Source organism: Mastigoproctus giganteus, chromosome 14, assembly GCF_048544385.1.
Source record: "Mastigoproctus giganteus isolate SK-2022 chromosome 14, ASM4854438v1, whole genome shotgun sequence".
Lineage (NCBI taxonomy): Eukaryota > Metazoa > Arthropoda > Arachnida > Uropygi > Thelyphonidae > Mastigoproctus > Mastigoproctus giganteus.
This window is the reverse complement of record NC_143588.1, coordinates 1,548,575-1,573,935: the sequence shown is the minus strand read 5'-3', so window position 1 is coordinate 1,573,935 and position 25,361 is coordinate 1,548,575. Positions and strand designations below refer to the sequence as shown.

Sequence of the window (25,361 nt, the reverse complement as noted above, 5' to 3'; positions counted from 1 at the left end):
ACCCTTCTAAGTACACGGTCGAAGTGAGAGGTCCTGTAGGCACTTCAGATCACAACTTGGTGATTGTCTCTTCTCCAATGGAACCTTTATCTCATGGCTATTCCCAACCACGTGTTGTTTGGCATTACAAGAATGCAAAATGGGATGACCTGCGAGACTTCTTTTCTTCTTTTCCTTGGTCGGATTACTGTTTCAAAACTTCTGATATCAACGTTTGTTTAGATCTTGTCAGTGAAATTATTCTTGCAGGAATGGAATCCCTTATCCCACACTCCACTTTAAAATCTTGTCCTTTATCTAAACCGTGGTTTTCCAATAAATGTGCTAAGGCTGTCCAAGAGAAGAATGTTGAATATCGTAATTGGCTTGTTTCTAATTCTTCAGTTAAATTTTCTGCCTACACCAAAGCTCGCAACAGTTGTAAAGCAGTTATTAATCAGTTGAAACTAGAGTTTGAACAGGCTAAGAGTAGAAAACTTGCTTCTTGCCCTAATGGTAGCCGAGCATTCTGGTCTCTTGCCAATGCTATTGACCGCAACTTTTGCCCATCTTTGCTCCCACCTCTGTCCAAACCAGATGGTTCTGTTGCCACTTCAGCCAAGGATAAAGCTGACCTGCTAGCATCCCATTTTTCTTCCAGCTCATGTATTAATGATCTTGGTAAAACACCTCCCACCATTCCCAACACGCTCCATTCAATGCCTCCTGTGGTCTTCCGTCAAAAGGATATCAGAAGGATTTTGATGAATCTTGATGCTAAGAAAGCTCCAGGTCCTGATGGTATTTCTTCACTTGTTCTCAAAACCTGTACTCCTGAACTTACTCCTATTCTTTGCCGCCTTTTTTTTTTTTTTTCACTTTCTTATTCCAAAGGTGTTTTTCCTTCTGCTTGGAAATTTGCTCATATCCAGCCAGTTCCTAAAAAGGGTGACAAATCCCTCCCATCCAATTATCATCCCATTGCAATTACTTCTACTCTTTCTAAATTAATGGAGAAATCAATTAACCGCCAACTCTTAAACTACCTAGAAACCTTCCGTCTGATCAACGATCACCAGTATGGATTCCGTCAGTGTCGATCCACTGGAGATATTCTGGCTAATGTTACCCATTTATGGACTAATTCAGTGGAAAGGTTCGGTGAAACACAAGTAGTTGCTCTTGACATCTCAAAGGCTTTTGATCGTGTTTGGCATAAAGGTCTTCTAAACAAGCTTCCATCTTATGGTTTGCCAACTGTTTTTAGTAATTGGTTATCCAGTTTTGTCTCTGATCGCTCACTGAGGGTGATGGTAGATGGCTCTCTGTCTTCTAACTTCTCCACTAATGCCGTCCCCCAAGGTTCAGTTCTTTCCCCCACTCTTTTCCTCTTGTATATCAATGACCTTCTTCCATTGACTGGAAATCCTATCCATAGTTTTGCCGATGATAGCACATTGCATTCCACTTTCCATTTTGAGAAACCTTGTCCTGCTCAATCAGCTTCAACTTCTCGAAAATCTGCTACCAATTCCCTAAATGCCGATCTTCAGGTAATTCTCCAGTGGGGGCAAAGACAACTTAGTTGATTTCAACCCTTCTAAAACTCAGTCTTGTCTTATATCTCGCAAAAAAGGATTCTTCTACTCCTATGCTTATCTTTAGTGACACTCCGATTTCTAGGCAAAATGATATATCTCTTTTGGGGATTACCCTGACTTCTAATCTCTCTTGGCACAAGCACATTACAAATATTGCTTCCTCTGCATCTAAAAAACTTGGTTTTCTCTTTTGCTCTTGGCGTTACTTTTCTTCCAAACAGCTGCTCACTCTGTATAAATCGCAAATTCGCCCTGCCATGGAATATTGTTCCCACATCTGGGGTGGTGCCTCCAAAACCTCTCTCAGGCTTCTTGATTCCATTGAGAAGAGGGCAGTTAGGTTAATTAATGATTCATCTCTAACAGAGTCTCTGCACTCGCTTTCTCATAGATGCACTGTTTCTGCTGCATGCCTCTTCTACAGATACTTCCATGGGCACTGTTCTTCTGAATTGGCTTCTATAATTCCTGCTCTCTCTTTCAAAACAGTCCGAACACGTGCCGCCACCAGCCAACATCCATTTACTGTCCAACTTCAAACCCACAGAACCAACTTTTCATCTTCCTCATTTATTCATTCAACTGCCGTTTTCTGGAACAACCTTCCTTCATACGTATTTCCTGAAAATTACAATGTAGAGAAGTTCAAGTCCAATATCAACAAATATCTTCTTTCGTCTTCTTAACCTCAAACCCAAGCACGGTACTAAGTACTATAGGTTCTAATACCTCTCGTGTTTGGGGTTCACATAAAAAAAAAAAAAAAACCTTTTCCTTTCAATAAAATGCTACCACTTGCCTTCACCATTTTAACATTTACTGTATGAGGAAGAAGTTCAGGGCTTTATCTCATTCATCCCATTTATTTCATTTCTTGTAACAGTTTCATTTTAAAATGAAATATAGATGATTTAATTGGCCAAGTTTGCTTAGAAACAGCTTTGTGTATTTCAATATACAGGTAACCCTCGTATAACACGGTAGTTAGGTTCCTTTAAAATGTTGTGTTGTGTGAAACTGTGTTATACGGGACTAAGAAAAAATACAAGAAGGGGGGTTGCATTCCGAAAGCTAATTCATCTCTAACAGAGTCTCTGCACTCGCTTTCTCATAGATGCACTGTTTCTGCTGCATGCCTCTTCTACAGATACTTCCATGGGCACTGTTCTTCTGAATTGGCTTCTATAATTCCTGCTCTCTCTTTCAAAACAGTCCGAACACGTGCCGCCACCAGCCAACATCCATTTACTGTCCAACTTCAAACCCACAGAACCAACTTTTCATCTTCGTTAATTAAATGTTAACAAAATACACTATTTCGTTAACTAAATGTTAGGCGCCTCCTTAGCCAGGTGGGAAGGAGCAGCAGTGCGTAGCACACGCTTCTTGATTAGACCGGGGTTCGAGCCCGTCACCACCAAATACGGAGGATGCGGAAAGGTCAGGGAATGACCACCGCATATCCCGGAGCAATATGGCCTTAGTTGCTAATGCTCCTAAAAACCAAATAACAAACAACAACACAACAAACAACTAAATGTTAACAAAACTAACAAAAATACACCATTATAAGTTTTGTGTATCTTCTACTCTCTTTAAAAAATCAGTAATCTGGGTTTGTTTTCCTTTTGCTTGATAGAGCTTTGCAAATTTCATCTTATGGAACTAAGCATTTTTGAAGCTCCCTTTTGTACTTTTGGTTCCTTTCATTCAAGAATCTGCAGTCAAAAAATAAGATTCTAATTGTTCGGCTAACTTTATGCCTTCCTGTATGCTTTTTAGTTTAAAATTTGGAAGTTTAGAATTTATCTGTGCTATCTATCATCCTCTGAATTGATTTGGTTTTACCTCCGATGCCATTTCCACCAAATCCGCTTCGCTAGCCAGTAATTCTTGAGCATCTTCAGTAATCATATCTTTTTTATTTTTTTAGGAGCATCGGTGACTAAGGCCATGTTACTCTGTGTATATTGTCTATAAATTCTGTGTGTCCAGAGGTTGATTTTCTGTTTTGTTGGGCAAAAAACCCTGAGTTTCCGAGGAAAAAAACCATGCTGCCTGTGCCTGAGCCCAAACAAACTTAGTCACATGTTCAAAAAGACCCATAAGTATTCCTCTCATCATCGACGGGATTCGACATATCTGGGTGTGGGTGGGAGGGCAGTTCTATCAACTATGCTACCCATGAGGGCTTCAATAGTCATATCATCAAAACATAGAAAGTTCTACTATCGCACCGATTCCGTTTCTGCTGGTTTGATCGTATTTCCTAAATGAACTGACTTTGACCATACATTTTTCTAACACGCACCTGTTGATAGTTTTACTTCTTTCAGCGATAAAGCTATGATTCTGATACAGTCCAAATTTGAGAAATGTTTCCATGCCTCCATTACTTCAACAGATTCGGAATCAGTTTTTTCCAAAATCAGTTGTAACGATTTTCTGATGTAATGAGTTTTAAAGGTGGATATAATGTCATGTTCTAATGGCCGAATAAAAGAGGTTGTATTAACCTAGTACAGCTGTGGTGTTAGGAACCTAACTTCAACGTTTGGATGACTTAAATCTTTTGGATGGCCTGGTGTTGCTATTCAATAGTAATAAAACTTTGAAATCTAGATTTTTCCACAAGTGCAATAGCACAGAACAAAATACAGGGATTTCCCAACAAAATAAAATACAGGGATTTCTCAATAATCTTTTTTTGGACTAGCAAGTCGACAGTGGAGATTCAAAAAGAGTGGAAATCTTGAAAAATTACATCTAACATAATAGCTGGGTTTTCCCTGCACAAAGGCTCAAAAATACTTGTTATGTGAGGTTTAGCGAAATTCTCTAACTGTGTTAGAGTGAAACCGTGTTATATAAGTATCGTGTTATACGGGGGTTGCCTGTATATGAAATTCAGACTTTGGTGTCTTTTCTTGTCTGTTGCCCACATAATTCTTTTTGTAATGTGGAACTAGTTCCTGTAGAAGAAGTGTCAAACGTTAACTGAAATGGGCTATAGTTTGGGCTATTAAACAGATTTCTGTAGAATGTTGAGAGCCATAATGGATGGATGGATTGATTGAGGCCCTGGTTGAAAAGATATTGCTTGATATACATTGTAGCAAAATTTGTTAAATAATGGTGAACAGATTGAAATGGAGCAGAAGTCAGTTAAGGTGTAGTGGAACATGTAGAACATTTTGGGATTGGTATCATTTCAAATGTGGAGGGCAAAAATTTTTTTGGAGATGGATTTTAAAGATGAAGGAAGACATCCAAGGTGAAATGAAATTTTAATGCAACACATGGGGATCCTATCCACCCCTAAAACAGAATAGCCAAGGTTGGGCTAGATTAGGTGAAAGAGAGAGGTTAAACATTTGGTATATTCTCTTTTTTCCTACCTGTAGTGATCTCTTTATTCTTGCTCTTCATGAGAGTAGAACATGTTGCAGAGTTTAAACCCTTGTTCCTTCAAGGGGATTATTTTTAGTGCTAAGTGATGTTTATTTCCTTAGCATTAGCAAAGGCATATGATGCAAGAAAGCAAGCTTATATAGCATCAGCCAAAAAACACCCTTATTTCACCCATCCACTTGCTCCAAATGTTTGTCAAGTTCTGCCTTTAATCTGTTATCAGCTTCAACAACGACAGATGGAAGTTTGTTCCAGCAATCAACCACCCACTGGCCAAAGGCAAACCTCTGCACATCTATCATACAACCGCCTTTCCTCAATTTGAATTTATGCCTTCTCAGGCAATTATTCTGAACAAGAGGAAAAATCCCATCAGCATTGAGCATGCTCAAACCATTCAAGACTTTATACACCTCAATCAGATCACCTTGCAGATGCCTAGTCTCCAGACACTGTAATTTGCAAACTTAAGCCTTTCTTTGTAAGAGCAACCCTTTGTTCCATTCATTAATCTTGTTGCCCTTCTCTGTACTCATTCCAACAGCTCTACATCCTTCTTAAAATGAGGCCTCCAGACTTGTATACAGTACTCAAGGCCTGACCATTGCCTTATACAAGGGGTATCACCTCCTTATCCCTGCTAGAAAAATTCCTGTATATCATTGACAAGATACCACGAGCTACTCTTGCAGACCGTCTGCACTGATCATAAAACTTCATATCTACCTGCACAATTACCCCCAGGTCCTTTCATTCTCTACCACTGTCAGTATAGTACCACAGAGTTGATACGTTACTCTGCGGTTACTGCTTCCCATATGTAGTACTTTACATTTGTCATGTTAAACTTCATTTGCCACCTCTCAGCCCATCTGCTCAACCTTTCCAGATCCTGTTGCAGCAGCATAGTGTCAGTAGTGTCCTGACAACCCTGCCAACCTTCGTATCGTCTGCAAACTTGGACATTAAGCTTGATATACCATCATCAGTATTATTTATAAATACAGAAAACAACAATGGACACAACACTGAACCCTGAGGGACTCCACTAATAACATTAGTCCACGATGATTAGCGTCAATTGTGATTACCACTCTCTGTCTTCTCCCACTCAATCATCCCTTTATCCATACCAGCAATTTGCCTCCAATGCCACACTGCTGCAATTTGTGCAGCAGTCTTCCATGTGCAACAGTATCAAAAGCCTTTCTAAGATCCAAATATATGATATCAAAGTCATTCTTTGCATCCAGTTCCTTTGTGACTACATCATAGTATCCAATTAAATTGGTCAGACAAGACTTCCCCTTAATAAACCCATGCACTATAACTGAAGTCTTGTCTAGATGATCCTGCAGTGCTTCTTTAACCAGTACCTCCATTACTTTCCCTGGAACAGAAGTTAAACTAACAGGTCTGTAATTACCTGTGTCTCCCTTTGATTCTCCTTTGTGATGACATTTGCACATCTCCAGTCCATGGGTACCTCCACCTGAGTCCAGGGAAGCTCTCATAATTATTGGCTAAGGGTTTGCTTACTTCCTTTGTGGCCTCCTTTGATATAAACTTGTTAACAGGAGAGTGCTCCTACAGGGATGGGATACACTTAAATAGAAAGGGTGCAAGAATATTTGCTGATGCTATCGAGGCAGTGTTAGGTGGGTCGGAAAACTGCTAGCTTGGGGGGAGACAAAGACGAATAGATTAACAGTAGCCACTGGTAGAGGTGAAAGAGATTCTTGCACTGCTTCTATTGGAATGAGCAGAAGCCTGAAAAACAAGATGCAGGATATTTCAGAGACTGCTGGGAGTCATTGCGGTACAAGTAAACACATGGGTTGTGTTAGGGTAGCTAAGAATAGAAATAGGTGCATGTATACCTGCGTGTACACCAATGCTAGGAGTTTAGTAAATAAATTTGATGAATTTGAGGTATTGCTCAAAACATCAAAGGCAGATATTGTTGGGATATCAGAGACGTGGTGTCACACAGATATAAGGAATGCAGAAACTGGAATTTGGGGAGTACAACGTCTACAGAAAGGATAGACTGGATAGGAAGGGAGGAGGGGTTATGCTATTAGTTAAGAAATACATAAAATCCAAGGAAGTGAAGCCAGTGGACATCGCTGGACAGTGCAGTGTCGAGTCAGTTTGGTGTGACATAAGCATTGGGAGATCAAAATTAAGAGTAGGAGTGTGCTATAGGCCTAATGACTGATGAGTATAATAAGAAACTGTTGACTTGGCGCATTATAGCCTTAGCTGCCAATGCGCCATAAAAAAACCAAATCAAATCAAATCAAATCAAAATAAGAAACTGTACAGGGAAATAGAGTGGGCCAGTAAATCAGAGAGTCTTATAATGAAAGATTTTAATTTCCCAGATATTGACTGGAATTTGGGGGCTGGTCACTCACACACTAGCAAGGCTTTTGTGGATTTATTGGATGATTGTTTTCTAAATCAGCATGTTCAGGAGGCAACTAGAGGGAGGAATACTCTTGATTTGATTATCAGCAGTGATTCTTCATGCATTAAGAATCTGCAGATAAATGAACCACTAGGTGGCAGTGACCACAGTGTGCTGAAGTGGGATTTACTCAAAGAGGTAACTACCATTAGGGGTAAAGGGAAGGGTTATTGCTTTCGTAAAGGCGACTACGATGGACTGAGACACTACTTAAATTCTATACAGTGGGACCAACTGATGATGTTACCAACAGCAAATGCAAAATGGGAAGCATTCAAAGAACTTATCTTGGAAGCTACTAGGCTTTACATACCAACTAAGAAATATTGTTCAAGGTTTAGGCCTAAATGGATGTCAGATGAACTAATGAGGCATATGGCAGAGAAGAAACATGCATGGGATACATACAAATTAACACATGACACAGAAGCCTATGATAGATACAAGTTGATCTGTAATCAAGTTACCAAGGAGGTTAGGCAGGCGAAGGTAGATTACGAGAAATCTTTGGCAAGGGATGCAAGAAAAACAGCAAAGAGTTCTTTACTTATGTAAACTCTAGAAGAAAGGGGATGAATCAAATTGGTCCACTTGATATCGATGAGTCAACTGTTGATGATCCTGCTCAGGTAGCTAACAAACTAAATGAATATTTTGCATCGACATTCACACATGAGGAGTTATTTAGCGAGGGGAAAGCCAGAGGTGTATTCAACTCTAGCAGTAAGCTAGAGAATCTTGTAATAACTGAGAGTAAAGTGGAGGAGAAATTGTTGAAGTTAAACACAAGAAAGGCACCCGGGGTGGATGGGATCTATCCAGTTATTTTAAAGGAGGCAGCAGAGGAAGTAAGCAAACCCTTAGCCATAATTATGAGAGCTTCCTTGGACTCAGGGGAGGAACTCACAGACTGGAGATGTGCAAATGTGACCCCAATTCACAAAGGAGGATCAAAGGCTGACACAAGTAATTATAGACCTGTGAGTTTAACTTCTGTTCCAGGAAAATTAATGGAGGCACTAGTTAAAGAAGCACTGCAGGATCATTTAGACAAGACTTCAGTTATAGCTCGGATACAGCATGGTTTTGTTAAGGGGAAGTCTTGCCTGACCAATTTGATTGGATACTATGATGCAGTCACAAAGGAACTGGATGCAGGGAATAACTTTGATATTATATACTTGGATCTTAGAAAGGCTTTTGATACTGTTGCACATGGAAGACTGCTGCACAAATTGGAGCATTGTGGCATTGGAGGCAAATTGCTGCTGTGGATAAAGGGGTGGCTTAGGGGGAGAAGACAGGGAGTGGTAATCAATGGACACTTCTCGTCGTGGACTAATGTTATTAGTGGAGTCCCTCAGGGCTCAGTGTTGGGTCCATTATTGTTTTCTGTATTTATAAATGATATTGATGATGGTATAACGAGATTAATGTCGAAGTTTGCAGACGATACAAAGGTAGGCAGGATTGTCAAGGACACTACTGACACTATGCTGCTGCAACAGGATCTGGAAAGGTTGAGCAAATGGGCTGAGAGGTGGCAAATGAAGTTTAACATTGACAAATGTAAAGTACTACACATGGGAAACAGCAACCCCAGAGCAATGTATCAACTCTGTGGTACTACACTGACAGTGGTATATAATGAAAGGGACCTGGGGGTGGTGCAGAAAGATATGAAGTTCTCTGAGCAGTGCAGACAGGCTGCAAGAGTAGCTCATGGTGTATTGTCAATGATATATAGGAATTTTTCTAGCAGGGATAAGGCGGTGATTATTCCTTTGTATAAGGCAATGGTCAGGCCACACCCTGTGTACTGTATACAGGCCTGGAGGCCTCATTTCAAGAAGGATGTAGAGCTGCTGGAACGGGTACAGAGAAGGGCAACAAGATTAGTGAATGGAACAAAGGGGTGCTCTTACGAAGAAAGGCTTAAGTTTTGCGAATTACAGTGTCTGGAAACTAGGCACCAGTGAGGTGATCTGATAGAGGTGTACAAAGCCTTGAATGGTTTGAGCATGCTCAATGCTGATGGGATTCTTCCTCTCGCTCAGAATAATCACCTGAGAGGGCATAAATTCAAATTGAGGAAAGACAAATTGAGGATAGACGTGCGGAAATTTGCCTTTAGCCAGTGGGTGGTTGGTTGGTGGAACAGACTTCCATCCCTTGTCGTGGAAGTTGATAGCCTAAAGAAGTTTATGGCTCAGCTGGACAGGTATTTTGAATGAACAGAGGGGTGAAGTGGAAGTGGTTTTTTTTTTTTTTTGGCTGATGCTGCATAAACTTGCTTTCTTGCATCAAATGCCTCTGCTAATGCTAAATGGATAGATTCAATCCACCCCAGTTGCTTTTCTTATGTTTATCTTCAACAATTTCTCCTCCACTTTACTCTAAGTTATTACAAGATTATCTAGCTTACTGCCAGAGTTTAATACACCTTTGGCATTCTCCTCCCTGAATAACTCCTCATGTGTGAATGTAGATGCAAAATATTCATTTAGTTTGTTAGCTACCTGAGCAGGATCATCAACAGTTGAACCATCGATATCAAGTGGACCAATCTGATTTATCACCTTCCTTCTAGAGTTTACATAAGTAAAGAACTCTTTGCTGTTTTTCTTTGCCACCTTTTATTTTATATGTGTCCCATGCATTTTTCTTTTCTGTCACATGTCTAATAGTTCATCTGACATCCATTAAGCGTAAATCTTGAACAATATTTCTTAGTTGGTATGAAAAGCCTAGTAGCTTACAAGAATAATTCTTTGAATGCTTCCCATTTTAAATTTGCTGATGGTAACATCTTCAGTTGGTCCCACCATATAGAATTTACCTACTGTCTCAGACTATTGTAGTCCCCTTTACGAAAGCAAAAAACCCTTCCCTTTACCCTTGATGGTAGTTACCTCTTTGAATAAATTCCACTTCAGCACACTGTGATCACTGCCACCTAGTGGTTCCTTTATCTGCAGATTCTTAATGCATGAAGAATCACTACTGATAATCAGATCAAGAGTATTACTCTCTCTAGTTGCCTCCCGAACATGCTGCTGTAGAAAACAGTCATCCAATAAATTCACAAAAGTCTTGCTAGTGTGTGAGTAACCAACCCACAAATTCCAGTCAATCTCTGAGAAATTAAAATCCCCCATTATAAGACAATCTGATTTACTGACCTACTCTATTTCTCTGCACAATTGCTCATTATGCTCATCAGATTCATTAGGCCTATAACATACACCTACTCTCATTTTTCCTTTCCCAGTGGTTATGTCACACCAAACAGACTCAACAGTGCATTGTCCACCAACATCAATTGGATGCACTTCCTTAGATTTTGTGCTTTTTTAATTAACAGCATAACCTCTTCCCCCCTTTCTGTCCTGTCTATCCTTTTTGTACACATTGTACTCCCCAAATTCCAATTCTGCACTGCTTATGCCTTTGATGTCTTGACTAGCACTTCAAGCTCAGAATTTATTAACTATACTCCTAGCATTGGTGTACATGCAAGTATACATGCACCTCTTTCTACTTTTAGTTACCCTAACACAGCTTATGTATTTATTTGTTCCACTATGACTCCCAGCAGTCCTGGAAATCCCCATTACCTTGCTTTCCAGGCTGCTGCTGAATTGCATTTCAATAGAAGCATTGCAAAAATCACTTTCACCTCTGCCAGCGGCTACTGTTAATCTATTAGTTCGTGTATCCCCCCAAGCTAGCAGTTTTCCGACCCACCTAACTCTGCATCAATAGCTTCAGCAAATATTCTTGCACCCTTTCTATTTAAGTGTATTCCATCCCTGTAGAAGCGGGGATGGGATACACCTTGTGATGGGATACGATTCTACCCCCTTGAGCCTTGCACAATCTCTCCAGGGCCGAATTAATCGACAGGCTCTCATCATATACTCCCTCCTATTGTGTCTGAGCAGAATTGCAGACACTTTCAAATTCAACCTAACTCATGGCTTTTTGTTTAGCATTGACTTGTACTTGTTAAGTAATTCCTCTGATCTCCTACTCTTAATATCATTAGTGCCAACATGTACAACAATATCACCCTTTGTGCCCTTAAAAGATGATATCTGCTCTACGTCATCAACCTTTGCCCCTGGCAGACAGGGGCAAAAGTTGATGACGTAGAGCAGTTCGTGGTTCTGTTCCATCTATCCTTTTTGCACAATATGTTCCCCATTTCCCTGACAATAGAGTCACCTACAACTAGTTCCTTTGGGACCAGCACATTCTGCCTTGGAGGTTGTCGTTGTGTTGTGTGATGTTCAAGTGCAAGCTGTGGCATTGATGTGGGCAGCTGAGAGCTTGATGGGCCCCTGAATTTAAATCCTTCGAGGGCATCCACTCTGTCCTTCAAGCTCTCATATAAGCCCATAACAATGCTGAGTTGGCCCCTGATTTCCTCACACTCCTTACATCGCGCACACACAAAGACATTCCCCTTGGCAATATCATATCCCGTTTCTGATTGCTCCACAAACATCAAAAAAGCAGTGCATTTCAATAGAATGTGATGATTCAGAGCACAACTGCCCCCATCAGTTCTCCCCTGAGCCACAGCACTTCCATTAGTTTGAGCCTTTTGCTTTGCTGCTCTGGTCTGAGTCATGATTTCTATTCAAGTTCAATAAAATTCCAATACAAAATATAACCCTAAACTTACATCCCAATGCAGTTATAACACTATATATATGTATTTTGGTATTGAATATTATCTCCGTGTTACCTTATATGACTTATCCCCTGTCAACTTATATGTATTAATTTATGATGTTACGTTTGTAAAAACTAGGTTGCTATATTTATTTAGTTAAAAAAGTACAATTCAATTGACAAGGAAATTTAATAAGATTAATAAATTTTACTGATTAATTGATACTACTATACTCGCTATCTAGTTTTCCGTTAAACTTTACTCTATCTAGTTCGGTGCACACATATCGTATAACAATGGCAGCAAGTTACGAACGGTTAATCTACGGACACGAGGTATTATTTACTTTCCAAATTGTGCCATCTAAATTCAAAATAAACTACGGAGCTTGACTAGGTCTATAAGCTACGTATAGAAAATAATTTAATCTAACAATTAAGTCAATAAAGTGGCTAAACGTAATAAAAAACTTTGCGTTCACGGGAGTTGCAAAACTTGTCCAACCCGTGGATTTGATACCCTTACCGATACTAAGTAATAACCTACAAAATCTCTATCTAAATTGAAATTAAACTAAAGTATTGTTACTAGGAATATAAAGCGACTAAAAAATAAATTAATATGCCAATTTAAGTCAATAAAAAAGCAAAAACTTCTCTATTAGCTGGAGCCGTAAAAACTTCATCTGTTCACGTGTATTCTCCCACTCAACAGTGTAGTTATGTCTCAGTTATATCAGTTATGTAGTTATATAGATATAAATGAATCATGTAAATGAATTAAATAGAATTAATTCAAATTAACAGTGCAGTAGGATTACCTTAAAACATAAATAAATGATGAATGCATGCAAAATATATGTGCTAAAAAGGCTACTTAGTGAAAAATTATTGTGGTGAAAAAGTAAATTATAGTAAGAGAAAACTGTTTTATGATGAAAGTTATGATTGTAACCCCTTTTATGAAGTTATATATTTTGAAATTGTTGGAAGTTGGTCTTTAATTTTGTTTTTGTTATGTGAATTAAGTTTTAAATTTAGAACAAGAAATGTATATTTCTTTAAAATTTCTGTACTTCGTTGCATACTACAGTATTTTTTTTTTTTTTTTTTCAATCAGCTTTAAGTAGAGATATTGTATCTCTGACAGCCTCAGTGAAAAGGTTTCCCCCACCAAAGCCCGTCCGGTGCAATACCAGCGCCAGTCTCTGGCAGCCATGTCAGTGTCATCTGGAGGTATGTGTTGGATGGTATCCTTGTGGCCTCAAGTACTGTAGGGGAAAGGATACTACTGGTAAAATTATCAGCTATCGGTGTGGTATAAAGACATGTCGTAAGTGCCGAGCATTTGATTATTATGTTCATCAGAAGCAGCAGTGTTTGTGGGATGAATAGTTGAATGCGCTGTGTACTATAATTTCCATGCATTTACTGTGGTTGCAATAGGACTACTGTTTGATTGTTCATGTATATTTAAAGAAAAGCTTTCATTTCAGAGGTTTATCTCTTGCCACATGAAAGATTCTTCTGCGCACAGAGATGCACAACCTGTGGGCTACTTGCCACCATTGTCTTGGCTGGGGAAGAAAATAAATAAAACATCTGTAAACAGATTAAAAAAGAAAATATAAAGTATTTTGAAATGTCTAATATAAGTTCTTAGGTTTAATTTTGAAATTGTTATATTGTTCTTGTCTGCTTGCCACAGTCTCTTTCCTTTCGCAACCAATAATTGTGATAAATGCAATGGCAGGTAGAACAAATCTTATTGACAACTACTTTTTTATTATGCAACACTTCAGAGAAGTAATACCTGAAGGATTTAATGTGCAGTGAAGTTATGAACAATTTGTAGTGGGAATTAATTAAAAACTTTACTCCTGTAAATATGGCTTCTGAATAAATGGAGATTTCTCAGAATTGGCCCCAGACCATAAATGGTTGTGCATCCCTGTTATACAGTATTGGTTATTGAGAATCCCTTCTTATTTGTATGTTCTGTATATATATTTTTTATATAAGTATCTCTAAATGAAAAACAGTCAATAGTGTGGTACGTTCTGGGATATTTAAATTTTGGTAGAAAAATATACATTATCTAAATTGATGTAGCATGTGTGTTTAGACAGTTTTTGTCTATATAAAAATTTCAAAGTAAAAAAAAAGGACAGAAAAAAAGTAGATATTTTGGTGTGAATAAAAGTATCCTATATTTTTATGTTGAGAATGCAATGAAATTCGAGAAGCAGACATTTTTATGTATACACTAAGATGAGTGTTTTGTAACATTATACAGAACTTGCAAGTTCATACATATTTTTCACTGTTGAAAATTTTATGTGCAGGTGTGGGTGGTTTTTTTTTTTTTTTTTTTGGATGCATAAATATATATCGTGTACATGTGTACCACTATTAAATAATGAACTCTGATGGTACTCCACTTACTGTCTTTTTACCTTTAGTCTGTCCTCTTTAGGCCACAGAAGAGTGATTTATATTATGATGTGTCTTATAATTTATAACCTACTTTTGTCATTTAGTTCAGTTAAAACTTGAGTTTACTCTGTCTGCTGAGATTCAAAAGTAAAATATGAAAGCTTGCTGGAACTACTCTTTTGCATACATACATACATATATATATATATATATGTGTGTGTGTGTGTGTGTGTAAATCTTTTATCAGTATTTAGTACAGGTTCCTACAAAAGTATATCATTGTATGATTGAATTCGAGAGGAAACACCAAACACTGCATTGGTTAGTCTAGCCTAACCAACCTAACATTTGATGTTTTCTCTTGAATTCAAATATTCGTTACCCGTGCAATGTTGTACGAATCATATAACCACTAATGTTGTGGTTAGACATTATACATTCTTTTTATTTATCCTCTTAGACTGCTAAAAGGGCTTCTAAATTATTCCATTTTTGTCTTCTTATTCTGAAGTAAGCAGAGAAGAAAAAGAGTGAGTAGTATAAAGTGTAATAGTTTGCTTTTGAACAGCAAGCTTATTTTTATTTTGTTTTAATATTTATATAAATGGTTTAGGAATTTATGGCACATTTATTTATGAGAACTAGCATTGATTAAGCTTAAAAGGTTGATCTATTGAAGTGTGAAAGATGGTTGCATTCTGCACTATTCAAAAAGTTCAGTATTCTGTTAGCCTATCTTCATTTTGAAGAATGATAATTTTGGCTGCTTTCTTATGATATTAGCAGAGTTCTGGTTTTATAATATTATGATGTTTATAAAAGATAATGTTTGGTTAAACTCTTTCAGTCCAGGATTCTTGAAAAATGCTCATTTTAAAAAGAATATTTACTTATTTTTACGTATTGCTGTATACAATCAGAATGAATGAGCAACAACAGAGTTTATTGTTATATAATATATTTTTATTATCAACACTTTTTTTCAGTTGTGCTACAGTAGTTAGTGGAGTTGGGCCAATCTGTTTTCAATACATTACTTCAAATTGGAATTTTATAATACATTGGTAAGAAAAAAAACCATATGTATAAGTTGGAAAAAGTAAACTTAGATGAAAAAAATTTTAATAGTCGCCTCAGAACTTGGAAAGTGAAAATCAATATAACTGGATTTTAGCTTGTTATTTACATAGAATATTTATTAACTTGACGTTAAAACAATTGAGTTAAAAACTTGTATAGTGTCTTGATTGTTGTAAGTGCATGCATATAGCAGGTTTTATATATATATATATATATATATATATATATATATATATATATATATATATATATATTCTTTTTTGAAAATTGCTAATTTTACAATTCTTGTTATAGTGTGCAAGGAAGTTTTCCAAGTTTCTATTAATGTTTTTTATCCAGAATGGAGCAAGAAAGTGGCATAGATAATGTGTATAAATTACAAAACATGATTATCTATATACAGGTACCAGACCTTGTATCCAGAAGCTTTGGACTGGGGCCAATCAGATTTTTGGTCCTAGGTGCATCAATATCTTAAAATAGAAGGTATACAAAAGTAAAATCAACATTGTTTGAACACAAAATTATATTATTTATTATTTAACAATTTTCATTTCCAAAGGACCGTGTGATCTATTCAAAAATTAAATATTATTTGAAGATTCTTATTCAGTTGGGATTACAACTGGTATAGAAGCACAAGTTATGGATTAAATGAAGTTTGATTATTTATTGCAAATTCACAAATTTTCTGTACACAATTGTGGTTCATCTTTGCAAAACATTTCTTGCCATTTCATTTGTTTATATATTTTGTTCTTCTTGAATAAAAACTTCTTGTATTTTGTACATCCACATTATATATTGCTCACTAATAAAGCTCATGTTTCTCCATTCCCAAAATTATTTCCTCTGTCATAGTGATGTTCCTATCTATAGACACTTTCTCCGGTGCACTGTCATTATTGATGTTGCTGTTGATGACTGATTCATTGAAGGAAACAATTTCACTCTCAGTGAATTGAATAATTGGAGCATTTTCATCAATGTTTAGACACTTGTATACTTGAATATGGCAATAAGTCCTCCACTAATGTTTCCTCTTCAGACTTGAATATCAGTTTTATCATATCCATCATCCAGTGCAGGTGGCCAAAGGTTATGCCACTCATTTATTGAAATATTTTTAGTTACTGGGTTTCACCTCCTTTTCTGGCTCCAAATTGCATCTTTAACATTAATAATTTCTGAAATTCCTAGTCCTACATCTTTGTTGCACGCATTGAGCATATTTTGCAAAATATCATTCATATAGCATTGATTGCACAAAGAATACCTTAGGCTGAAGGTTGGATTAAGGATGCAGGTACATTGTTTTTGATGAGAAATTCAGTAGCAGGGTGTGCAGAACAGTTATCGCCTGTTAAGATATCAGGTAGTCCCGTGTTACCAACAGTGAGCCCTGGTTTCGGGCACAAAGTCCTTTTAGAACCACTGAAAACTACTGAAGGTTCATCCAAGCTCACTTAGCCTTATGAACCATGGGAAATACCTTGGTGTTCTTTAAATACCCTAGAATTCTTATTTTTCTAGTAGTAAGCAATTTGCATTTGTCAGTGCTTACTGCATCAGAACATGCAAGAACCGCAAGCCTCTTCTCTGAGCCCCTGAACCCTACTATACTGCTGACCCATTAGGTATTACATAGGTTTTCCATGATATGTACTTCCATTTCAGCATTGTAGATCTTTAATTGCAATCGTTTCCTTCAAAATAACTAGGGTTTTACTGACAGATAGTATTTAACAAATAAAAGCGCTATAAATGAACCTATCAGACACTATTATAAGATATATTACATTATAAACAACATAAACACATTCTTGTACATTATTTTAACTAGAGAAGACTGTCCTATGATGTGTGACTCGGCAATTCAATGCTGGGGATCTGGGTCACCCTGGGTTGTAGTTTTCCCTAATATCATGGTTGAGCAGAGTTCTAGTGAACTCTGGAGTTTGCAGGTCTGTATGGATTTGGAGTTGCTTCAGTGATTGGAAGTAGGAAGTAAGAATTGAATGTGGCAGGAGGGCACACTTTGGTGGGGAGATGGGATTTCATATATATAATTATATAGTGTAACAAAGATTTCCAGTCTATATTTATTTCTCGCCACTTCTTAGAGGTCCTGTTGATTCTTGCCCAAGGAGAGCATGAAGCAACTCTTTTGGCTTGTGACTGTCAGCTAGCACTAGATAGTTGTTATATGCAAATAGTTGTGATGATATTTGGATATAGCATAAGAATATGGAAGAAATATGGCATCCCAAAATCTTGGCTTACTTATTGTCATGATTGTCATCTTTGTGGTGAAGAGTAGTCTCCTTTTCCAGTATATGATTGGATCCTGTATTCTTAGGACATTGGCTAATTCTATTGTTCGAAGCACTGGTCACAGGTGCAGCTTGGCATTAGCTCATTTCAGAAGCCACAATTCTGCAGTGGACTTAACTGACAAGATCTTTTTGAGATTGGGCTGATTTATTAAGCATAGGTCCAAATCCTGGAGAAATATAGGATGACTGGGTAGAGGTTTGCCAGAATGCTTACTTGATTTAAATCATTGGTATAGAGGAGCCATTGTTTAACAATCCATCTTAAAGAACTGAGCTTAGATTGCATCAGATCTAAGCTAAATGATACCTTGCATCAAAAATAACTCACAAGCACTTGTGTGACTGGACAGTTGGAGTGTCATTGATAGCTGGTTCTAGTGTCATTGGGCTGGAGAAAATTGTGCGCACTAATTTGGTGGGGGGCTTGATTTGTTGGTCGAAGGTGTAATAGAGTTATTATATTCTAATATTCTAATCACAGATCTAGAATATTAGAACCCCTTATATTATATAGTGTGTGTGTGTGTGTGTGTGCACATGCATGTATTCATCCAGTTTGTTCAAAAAACTTTTTTTTGAACAAACAATACCATATAGTGTATTTCCACTATATAAAAGGTTTTCAGATTTTGTGGGGTGAAATCTCCCCCAGGTTTTCATGTGAAAACCCTCCAAGTTTGACTAACATGGCCACAGTGTTAAAAAAACACCTAAAAATTACTCCCTTTTTGGGAAGATTTTTTCTCCACTTGGCAAAATTAGAGCAAAAAAACTGACTTTATGTAAGTAATTTGGCTAGCAGCACTTCTCTTGGTCCTGAATTTTTCTGGAAAATGGAAATTTCTCAAATTTTTAATAGAGAAAATAAAGAAAACCCTGGGAGTGAAAATGACCCCTGCACATGCCCATTCCGGGTTTTAAAAAAAAAAAAAAACATTCTTAAAATTGTTCTATTTGATTAATTACTGTTTAAGGGATCAATAATCAGAAAGCACCTTACCATCAGAAAGGCCTCTAGTATCAGGAATATCTATAAAGAAACTTGATCCATTCCAATCCCCCAAAAAAATAAATTTTATTAAATATGTACACCATAAATAAAATAAAAATAATAACAATGAAGTAGTATCAAGAGTACTAGTGCTCTTTTCATTAGGAATATTCTGCCCTCTGTGCGAAGGCATTATGAAAAGCACATATGGGACGTCAGATCATGTTGTTCAACGAAGTCTGTGGACTTGGTAATCTCAAAACATAGAATGTGACTCAATCTACCAAGATATCAATTTATGCTGTCTAAGAGCAGCCATTCAAAGACAAGGTCAATGTAGCAGTAATCCTACATTGCAGGCTTACTGTAAATTGTTCTGCACATAGCAAAAATTGTTTTGTTATGTATGATTTATTTTATTTTTGCTCTACTGGTTTTTAAATAATGTCAAAATGTTTCAACATTTTGGTATCATTTAAAAATTTGTTTTGTTGGTACAAACTTTCCAAAACCAGAAATTAGGTTCTTCCAGTTTTATTGGAAGAACCTTATTTCTGGTTTTGTTTTATGGGAATTCCTTGTACAGAAATTGTCAAATTTAAAAAAAAAAAAAAAAAACTAGCTAATGTGCATATATTACATTTATTAAAATAGTTATGTATTAGTTACTTTGATTATTATTCTTCAAACTACAAAAAATGTTGTAGTTTGAAATAAAATGATCAGTAATCTCAAATGTAGAAAAAAAAAACTTTTTCTCCATGCATTCTGCACCATGTAATGTCTGCCAAAAATTCTCACATTATTAAACAAACCTTTAAAACCTATTTTCTAGAGGTTTGATTAGCTCACAGTTTCTCAATGCTATACATTTCTGAAAGATGTTTTCCAAGGCAACATGAAGAACTATGGTTAATCTACATTCCAAACACTTCAGAATGTTTCCATTGCCTTCAAGGCCTTTTTATTAATTCTATACAAATTATAAGATTATAAAACTGTGAACAGCAGTTGCCAGAATTTCTTTTGTAGTATTAATGTAGTAAAATCTGACATAGTTTGTTATTGCAGTAATCTGTTATACGAAAAGCAGAAAGTCTATGAATATGAGGTCAGTTCAAAAAGTATCAGCTGTTACATATATATATATATATACACACACACACACACACACACACACACACACACACACACACACAGTAAGCAGTTATAGTGATCACTGGTTATTAGAATCAGCTCCTTTAGAGAATCAAATTTCAAAGAACTGATTCAAATCGATAAAATGCGCTATACTTTCATTGTTTATTAGAATCACATCTTCAGTTATAAGAATCAATTTTGAATGCCTTTGTGATATTTTTCTAAAGCACACTTCTGAAGGTTACATTTCTAGAAGTCACAACCACAAAACAATAAAAACATTTTGCAGTTTTCGGTTTATTGGATCTTTTTTTTTTTTTTTGTTTGTACAATCTGTTATAAACAGGTGGTTACTAGCGCTTTAACAGAAGAAGAAATTACCCAGTCTGTTACTGATAATTTCGCCAGGGAGGAGGAAAATTAAGATGAACCCGAACAAATTCCAGTTACAAAACGGCAAACTTAATAATATAATATTTGATAATATTAGTAAAGGCACATCATGCAAGAAAGCAAGCTTATATAGCATCAGCCAAAAAAAAAAAAAACGCTTCTCATTTCACCCATCCACTCGTTCCAAATGTTTATCAAGTTCTGCCTTGAATCTATTTAAGCTATCAAATTCTACAACAGATGGAAGTTTGTTCCAGCAATCAACCACCCGCTGACTAAAGACAAACTTCTGCACATCTATCCTACAACTGTCTTTCCTCAATTTGAATTTTTGCCCTCTCAGGTGATTATTCTGAGCAATAGGAAGAATCCCATCAGCATTGAGCATGCTCAAACCATTCAAGGCTTTATACACCTCAATCAGATCACCTCACACTCTAGTCTCCAGACACGGTAATTTGCAAAACTTAAGCCTTTCTTCGTAAGAGCAACCCTTTGTTCCATTCACTAATTTTGTTGCCCTTCTCTGTACTCGTTCCAACAGCTCTACTTCCTTCTTAAAATGAGGCCTCCAGACCCGTATACAGTACTCAAGGTGTGGTCTGAGCATTGGAAGAAACTGGTGCAAGTGATTGTGAATATAGACTGTTATACAATATTGAAAAATCTATAAATAGAATTTGTAGTGACAATTTAAAGCAATCTAAAATAAGTGACTAATTGTGTTTTAAATTATAATCATGTTACAAAGGGTTATGTTTAATTAAATGTACATAAGTATAAATTTATTTTTATTTTGCTAATCTGTGGATAATATTCTTCTGATTTTCACGTATCATTTAATTGATAGTAAAGTGTAAATTTGTCCTTTTTATCTTTATTTTTATAGCAAAAATCGACGAATATTTGGATAATATTCGTCGATTTTTGCTTATTAGAATTGTCGTTTATTAGAGTCAAAATTTAATTTGCAAACATGATCACTATAACCGGTGCTTACTGTGTACAGGAAACCCTTGATTAGTGCGGTTAATGAATCCTTGAAATATACCGCACATATTAAAACCGCACTAATCAAACTTAAGAAACAATGGGAATAATTATAATGAATCCTTGAAAATTATGAAATTGTAAAAATATATTTTTTCTTACTCAATACGTACCTATAATGCACTGCATAGTTCTTAAATTATTAAGGAATAAATTTAAAAAAAGATAGTATGATTTAAATTTTATTTTTTGCAAAAAAAACTTATCTAACTTCAATTGAACAGTGGTAGCTTTCTTCCTTTCCTCCATGATTTTGCGATGACAATCAATTTGCTTATCTAACCCTCAACGAACGTTCATGCTTCTCTCTGCATCTGGATCAATCTCTAGTATGAGTTCTTTTGCTTTTTAAAGTGTATTAAATAGTTCAAGTTTTTTGAATGAAATTTCTTTGGGAGCAAATTGCTTTTCTTCTGCTTCATTTTCGTCTTCTTCCTCGTATGCATGTTGATGCTCAATTTCAAGAAGATCGTCGTTATTTAAGTCTTTTGAATGCGATTCCAATAATTCTCTAACGTTTTCTGAATCTACTTCCTCAAAGCCGAGGTCTTTTCCAATTGTAGTAATTTCATCAATAACTTTGTTGACAGGATTAATGAAACCGCAAAAATCATTTGCGCGTTCAGGCAAAAGATTCTGCCAGACAGCTCTCATGCAGCTGTTCGTCATTTCTTCCCACGATTTGTGTATGTTCTCAACTGCTTCTTTAATATCATAATATTAAAGAAGTTTAATATTAATAATAAAAGAATATGAGTTACCAGAGCAAATTTCAATTTCAGAGTGGTATGGGGTGCTGCTGTCGAGCATTTTGGAGTCGATTCCCATTCATTTAAGTTAGAAGACCCTGGTGAGTGCGTATCACGTATTTGCCGCTTTAGGCGCCGTTATGAGTTGCCAAGCACCGCAAGAAAAAAACAGCGCACTAATCAAATTTGATAACGCATATATTAAGGGGATAGTATCAAAAAAATTTTGCGCACTAATTAAAACCGCATTAATCAAGGGTTTCCTGTATATATATTCTCCCCTTGTTTCATTTTGTTATATATGGTTTATTTTATTTTTGCTGTACTGGCTTGCCATGCTACTGGCATTTGTTTTATTTATTTTTATTCTAATTTATTGTAAAGCAGTATGCGGTACTTAATGTGCATTATGCATTAATGCAACCCTGATGTTTGTGATGTTAATTTTCTTAATTTTGCCTTTTATCATAATTAGTTAAATTTTTAATTTATCTTACATGGTAGTAGTGAGTTGATATGCTACTGCATGCTCATGCTGCCCTCTATAGACTAATTTCTGTTATATATTCCAGTTCAACAGTGACCTTGTAAGTGGTATGGTGTTGCCATGTGAATGTTAGGTTCTGTTCTATTATAATTTTTCTCTACCATTATTCAAATCTATTGCATCCGTGGATCAGTGTATTGGTTTGTGTATGCATGGATTTGTCTAATATTCAAAATGCAGTGGTTCCCTGACCATTATTGGCTTTGTGGTCCTCTGTTGAGATGGGGCATAATGGTCAGTCTGTTTTACTTTCTTTATAATTTTTTTTTTGGTCCAGTATTGTAGTTGGTTTTTGTTTCCGTTCTAAGTGATGTTTCACATAATTTGGGCTTTTTGCTAGTTGTCAGGAGGTGCCACTAAATTTCATGTAATTGGCACATTCTAAAATATTTCTCATTATTTGATATTGTACTTTTTTGGCTCTTTCAAAGTTGTTTTAGGAACGTTTCCTTCTGCAATACCCCTTACTTGATCCCCCCCCCTTGTTTTGTACGGTTGATTTTATTGTCACTCTACTGGTTTGCCATGCTACTGGTATTTGTTTTATATATTTTTATTCTAATATATATAAATATATATTCTGTATATATTTTATATATAAAAATATATACAGGTAACTCTTGTATAACGTGGAGGTTAGGTTCCAGAAATATCATGCGTTATATGAGGTTCAGGTTTCATACAAAATGTAGGGTTATGTTCCGTAGTGTTTTTTTTTTTAATTATAAAAACAACAATGACATTCAACAAAAACATATTTTATTCATTCAAGAATTCATGTAACTAATTATTTAACAAATACATAGCATAAAATTAAAAAAATTAGGAATTGTACAAATAATTTCAAAACTAAAGAAATAGATATTTTAATCGTCTTCAGAAAAAATCTTTCGTAGATATTCTTTATTTACAAGTGGCCAGATGTTGTTATCACTTGAAACCTCTTCAACATCATTTGTATAATTCTCACTGGGTACTTCAGCTGGTTTTCTTATCAAAAAGTGGGTAATAAGACCTTGCTTACCACTATGCTGCAATTTTTTATTAAGTTCATAATATGGAGCTAAACAACTGTCCAATTGTCTTTTGAATTTTTCCGAGCGCTCTGTTGAGGGATCATTATCCGTAAAATAACTTCCTAACTTCTGTGCCAAATTTAATCATTCTGCTAATTTCTTTAGACTGAACCCTTTAACCGACTGTGCACAATCAGAATCTTCAGTAGAACTTTCCTCACCATTTGTATTTGGTTTGCCGTCTTCTATTAATCGAACAAATTCCTCCTCATTTAAATCTGTTTCTTCATCAATTAATTCACGAATTTCATTTTCAACCATATTGGAAAATCCCTCGCCACCACAAATGTGTGCCAGGTTTGTTATATGACTTAGTTCAGCATCCACAGGAGATACGAAATTTTGATTAAGGACGACACCAGGCCATATTTTTTTCCAGCAACCTTTCAGTGTAGAGGGTTTTAACTCCTTTACACATAGAGAAATAATTTTTACACAATTAAACATTGAAAACTCTTTCCACACTTGAGGCAGTGTCATGTTTGGATTAGATTCCATTTTTTCCAAAATTAATTCGAATGTTTGACGAATATAATATTTTAAAATAATAAATTATTTTCGGCATTCCCCCCCATACTTCTCCTTCAACCCATGCACGATACTAAGTACTATAGCTTTTGATACCTTTCGTGTTTGGGGTTTTCATAAAAAAAAAAAAATAAAAATAAATATTCGGATTGGTTACATTTTTTTAGTGCCCTGGTGCGTTATCTAAAATTAGTAAAATTTTAAAGTTGATATTATTTTTCTTTGTGTATCTCTCTATATCAGGCGCAAAACAGTTAAAAAACCAAATTTCAAATATGCTAGCTGTAAGCCATGCCTTCTTGTTAGCTCTCCAATAAACAGGGAGGGTGGACTTGTCAATCACTTTCATAGCACGAGGATTTAAAGATCGGTTAATTAACATTGGTTTTGTCATGTTATCACCTGATGCATTACTACAAAACAGTAGAGTAATTCTTTCTTTAGAAACTTTGAATCCAGGAGCTGTTTTTTCATTTTTCGATATATAAGTACATTTTGGCATTTTTTTTCCAGTTTAACCCAAATTCTTCTGCGTTGAATACCTGGTCTGCACTATATCCACCTTCTTCAATGATTTTTTAAAAGTTCTTCTGGGAATTTTTGGGCAGCATCTACGTCTGCTGATGCTGATTCTCCTTGGAGCTTGAAGATTATGCAAAGAAAATCGCTTTTTAAAATTTTCGAACCAGCCCTTACTGGCACAAAATTCATGCTGAGAGCTTTCTTCTGAAAAATCTTGTTCAAGTTCTTTTAAATATTGATAAATTTTTGAGGGCTTTTTGTTTAATACAGTTTCCACTCAAAGGCATTTTCTTGTGAGTGCAATCTTCGATCCAAACCATTAGAGGTTTCACCATTTTTTCCATTAAAATATCGCGTACATGAGCAACG

General features: G+C 36.1%; 1 protein-coding gene across 1 annotated transcript in view; it reads left to right on the top strand.

Moving 5' to 3' along the window:
• oaf (BRICHOS-like domain-containing protein out at first) overlaps nt 1-13,642 on the top strand; it is a 76,969-nt gene extending 63,327 nt beyond the window's left edge. The window contains exon 4 of the mRNA XM_090389251.1: nt 13,265-13,642. Coding sequence (XP_090245377.1) covers nt 13,265-13,539 — 275 coding nt within the window. The 3' untranslated portion in view covers nt 13,540-13,642. The remainder of the gene's footprint in view (nt 1-13,264) is intronic.
• The last annotated feature ends 11,719 nt before the right edge of the window (nt 13,643-25,361 follow it).